Here is a 5,146-nt window from a genome sequence, read left to right on the forward strand (position 1 = left end):
TTTTACCGAATTTTTAAAAAAATTCAAAAAAATATGTGCATTTTAATCGAATATATCCAAAAATAAGTAAAAATGCATGAAAAATCTAAATAACACTAAAAAATGCATTTAAAACTCATACCTATTGGTCCTAAATTATAAATGTCCGATAGTCTGTATGGAAAATCGTGAAATTGCCAGAGGTTTTGAAAAAAATCGAAATACAACAATGTTTTTGTGAAATGACTTTTAAAAATTTTATATGATTAAAATAATAATTACATAGAGGTTGTGGGGGTGCCTGAAGTAATTGGGATGTCAGATAAAATCTCTAAAAACTCATAGGCTTGTTATCACAAAGCCCAATCCACATCTCTGTGAAGAGGCCCATCATACACTAAAGACTCCCTGTGAAATTGTATCACAAACCATTTGGAATTCGCACTCATATCAACTTGTCGGAGAAAGCAAAACCCGGCCGGCAAAATCAGGCGGAGCATCGTCGCAGGAAGGAAAGGTGAGAAGGTTCGTTATTTTTCCGTCTTTAATTTACCCGTTTTACCTTCCAGTCTCCTTGTAGTTACATCATAACCGACTAATTTGATTTTTAGGGTTTAGATTTCAGCATGTACTTTGCCTGTAATGACACATTTCATGTGAATTGGAATATCAATTAGGAGTGGTTACTGAAATTGGATGTAGTTTGAATTTGATGTTTCATGTTTTTAGCTTTCTCTGCTATGTTCATGATGAAATGAACCAATTTGATGCCATATTTATAGTCTACAATGCTTTCGAAAGGGCATAAACTGTTTGTTTGTTTGTTTGTTTGTGTCAATGTAGTGCAAATCTGGTTTCTGTTTTATTTCATATAGCTTGCTGCTCAGCTTTTGACTGTAGGGATGTTGTTTCAGGGTGCAGATCAGATAGTGCTTGCGTGTTAAAACTGCGTTGTTTTTCCGATAATTAGTCACCATTTTGATTGAATAAAAACATGAGGATTACCACGTTTTCAAGATATATTCGCCGTCTCCCTCGGCCTAGAGCATTTGTGCCTCTGCAATCTCGAGCCTTCCAGCCTGATGTTGCTACTAGAGATTCTAATGCCAGGCCGATTAAGTACAAAATTCCTCAATCTTATGACCCTTATGGCCCTAGACCTCCACCTTCAGACAAAATCGTCCAGCTTGCGGAACGTATCGCAGCGCTATCGGAGGAAGAACGCGGTCATATTATGCCTACTTTGTCGGAAAGATTAAAGCTTCCGAAGCTGGAGCCGATTTCAACTGAAGGCATGGACTTGGGTTCGGAAGGCGGTGCTGGGCCAAAGGTTGAGGAGAAAAAGGCAGAGAAGACGGCTTTTGATGTCAAGTTAGAGAAATTTGATGCTGCTGCAAAGATCAAGGTGATTAAGGAGGTGAGAGCATTTACTAACTTGGGATTGAAAGAAGCTAAAGATCTTGTTGAAAAGGTACCAACTGTTCTTAAACAAGGAGTCACAAAAGAAGAGGCTAATACTATTATAGAAAAAATAAAAGCCGCCGGAGGAGTCGCAGTTATGGAGTAGGTTTTTCAGTTGTTGGATTATTAGCGTAGATCACAAATTTTTCTTGATGGCCAATGTGTTTTTATGTTACCATATGCATGATGAATTAATGGTTAGAAGAAATTTCTCAGGGGATGAAGTGGATTTAAACTTTGAGAACTGATTGTTGGATAATCTGTTTGAATAAAAAAAATTCTTAGTCTGAGTTTTTCTGGGTAATCATACTCTCACTTGTAACTGTTGTTTTAGTTTGACATTTGTAATAGTCACATCTACTTTTACAAATGAAAATTTTCTGGAACTGTAGGGAAAATTGTGAATGGAATTTTCATTTAAGTTATTTGAGAATCTTGTGGTTGATATGCCAAACTTTTTGGTCTTCTAGTTCTATGTAGATTGATGATCTACTTATCTAGAGTTGTGCCTTTATTTTTTGTTACACAGCTTTTAATCTAGGCTTCTTCATTCTTCTGGTTATCAATGTTTTTTTTTTGACATAGTTCTTTCAGATTATTTCAGTATGGCTTTTTAACTTGGGGCACGTAGATTCTGAGTTGGAATTTGAGTGTCACCTTATGATTTGTTGATTGCTGAATAATGAAGGATGACTTGAAATCTGAGTATCATATAGAACACAGTCTTCTTTTATCGATGGTTATCTGCTGATAAAATTTTCTTTTCTTTTCTGCTGTCTTGTGTCTGTCAAATAGGGAATCGATACTCTTGTGAGATGAGGTCGATGAAATCTCCCCCTTCGATTGAAAAGAAAAGAAAATAGGTTTACAGTGAAATAAATGGAGAAAGGAGATTTGCCAGGGGAGATTAGAAAACATGTGAGACATTTTGAGAGAATCCATTCTCTTGTCAAATGGTTAGGTTAGATTAAATTGTGTTCAGAAATGGGCCTTGTTTGCCTACTAGATCTCCACAATTTATTAACTTTTTGCCTACTAGAGCTCCACAATAAATTGGTGTCTTGAGAAGAAAATTGAATTTTTGAGACTTGACAATAATAATGTCAATCAATTAATATATGGTTTTTAGGCAGTTTTTGTTGGAACATCAATTCAGGGCTTAACATGGGGAGTATTTATGTTGGGGTTTTTTCTTCTATGCATAACAAATATTTGTGAGAGACACAACACAAACTTACCAAAAATCCTAATGAATTTTCATTGTTGTGTATTGGTAAATAATTGATGGAATGGAATGGAACATATGGAATCTACTCCGTCCAATTTTTTATTTTTTGTTCCATTCAATTTGGGGTGTATGTAATGGAATGAGATATTTAAAAAAAAAAACCAAACAAGGGATTGAGATCTATATTTTATTCCGCTCTGCTCCATTATGTTCCATCAATCCAAAAATGGCCTAAGATAATAAGTGTATGAGTTCTCTCACTTATAAATGTTCAAGTCTCCATTTTTCTAATCAATGCAAGTCTTTTTCACACTTTGTTTCTCTAAGTTTCCAACTCACACTTGTTATTTTCAACACTTCTCCTCAAGTGTGAGTCTATCAACAATTTTTCCCCTCAAATGAAAGCTCTTTCATCCACATACACTTGTATCGCCGGTGACACTCTTCAACGAGACACCTCCTATTCACCACCATGTGAGAAATACTTTTGATAGAAATAATTCGGTCCTTCACTCGAATCAAAAGCTCATGATATCACTGTTAAATCATCAATTTGGAGGATCAAACATTTTTTTTACTTAAGACTTACCTTATGAGCCACACATTGTGAGAGATTTATCATATATTTACCAAAAAGCATAGAACAATTTGAATCACACTATTAAAATATTTTTGAAGTCATTTTTACTTGCATTATAAATACTTGCTTTTCGTCTTTATTTCATTTTGAAAACTTGTTATCCTTCTTCAATTCTTTCAACCACTCATTTATTTCATTGAAAATTATTTGATGGCTGATCGAGGAAAATTTGAATGTTATTTGGAATTACAATTAGATTAAGGAATAATCAATTGTATGTGATAGAAAATTTTCAAAGCACCGATTGAGGTTAGTTGTTTCTAAAAGAATAAAATGTTCTAAATTACTTTGCTTGTATATTCATTTTATTGTGCATATTAGTTTAGATAGAATTACTCAAACTTAGTTTGTTGTATTGTTGAGTTTGATCAAATATCCAACATTCTAATTGATTATCTCAACCAATTATCATATAATATGTTTTAGATTGATTACTGTTTTTCAAATTTTGAATTTTGCATTCGATTAAGCGGTTTTCGATTTGTATTCGTCCATTAGCACATAATTAATAAAATTATTTTAAAAAACCTTTTTAACCTCATTCTAGATTATATATGTCATACCGCCTAAAAAAATTCTTACTTGTTATATTCATTTAACTTTCATTTTTTAGGCGAATGAAATTTGTATTGGGAAAATAAAAAAAAAATAAGAACACAATCACAACACAAGAATATAATGTGGAAACTTTAAAATCTGAAAAAAAAATCACAATCATTGTCAATAGACAACCAGAGAATAACATTATGTGAAAATTGTTACAACACATAATATACCCTCAAATATCTCAGACCTACAGGACACCCACACCCTCCAAAACAAATATTTAACTACATCTCACAATACTCTAATACAAGAGCATAAGAGAACATAGAAAGTCAAATACAAGTTTAAAGTGATTTTGACTAGTGCATATTGTAATGAAAAACTTGAATCCTTTATATAACATTAGACTCCCTCTTCCTCACAAAACTAAGCGATGTGAGACTTCTTCAACATATATATTTTCAACCAAACCCAACAATCTCCACCTTGATTGAAAATATTACATAAACTTTTATTGTCTTTACCGACAATCATACTCCAACATAAAGAGTGTCAACATGTATATTTTCAACCAATATCAACAATCTGCACCTTGATTGAAAATAATACATCAAATTTCATTGTCTTCACCGATAATCATACTCCATCATAAAGAGTATAGTCACTTGAAGCTACACCATTCCAAAAAATTTCACATTTTCTTCACCGACAATCATAGTTTTAAGAACTATCATACTCTCTCATGAAAAATATATTTTACTTGAAGCTAAAACACTCCAAGAACTTCACATTGTTATCACCGACAATCATATACTTTAGCATGAAGAATAAATTCCACTTGAAGTTAAACCACTCCAAGAATTTCACATGCCGAAAACCAGGTCAAAACTTTATGGTGTAAGTTCCTTGTTGGCAGGAAGCTCTTCAACAACCGACATAATCTTGCACCTTGTGTAATCTTAATTGTATCAACACATCTTTGACTTGAATTTTTCACTAGTAAAAAATAATTCTTTCATCAATTTTCTCTAATCCAAACTGCACATTGAAACTTGTGACTGCAGTTCAACAACTCTTTCACAACACTACGCTTCTTTTCTGATGTGGAAGATCGGACAAACTGCAACTTCAGAGAATACTAAGAACTTATATCCCCGGATCGAACCAAAAACTATGATCCCATTTGTTGAGAAAATAACAAACCCCAGAGAGAAAATAGGAACAAAATAACAACACAAGCGATTAACGTGGAAACTCCAAAACCAGAGAAAAAACCACAACCGTTGTCAATA

General features: G+C 33.3%; 1 protein-coding gene across 2 annotated transcripts; it reads left to right on the plus strand.

Moving 5' to 3' along the window:
* The first annotated feature begins 402 nt into the window (after positions 1-402).
* LOC131599815 (uncharacterized) lies at positions 403-1,865 on the plus strand. 2 transcript variants are annotated; one of them, XM_058872069.1, is made up of 2 exons: positions 403-496; positions 894-1,865. In XM_058872069.1, the coding sequence occupies exon 2, from the start codon at positions 974-976 to the stop codon at positions 1,544-1,546; it is 573 nt and encodes a 190-aa protein (XP_058728052.1). In that variant the 5' UTR covers positions 403-496; positions 894-973; the 3' UTR covers positions 1,547-1,865. The 2 variants fall into 2 exon arrangements, with proteins under 2 accessions (XP_058728052.1, XP_058728050.1); XM_058872067.1 differs by having other exon boundaries at positions 406-504.
* The last annotated feature ends 3,281 nt before the right edge of the window (positions 1,866-5,146 follow it).

This window comes from Vicia villosa, linkage group LG4, assembly GCF_029867415.1.
Source record: "Vicia villosa cultivar HV-30 ecotype Madison, WI linkage group LG4, Vvil1.0, whole genome shotgun sequence".
NCBI classification, from domain to species: Eukaryota; Viridiplantae; Streptophyta; class Magnoliopsida; order Fabales; family Fabaceae; genus Vicia; species Vicia villosa.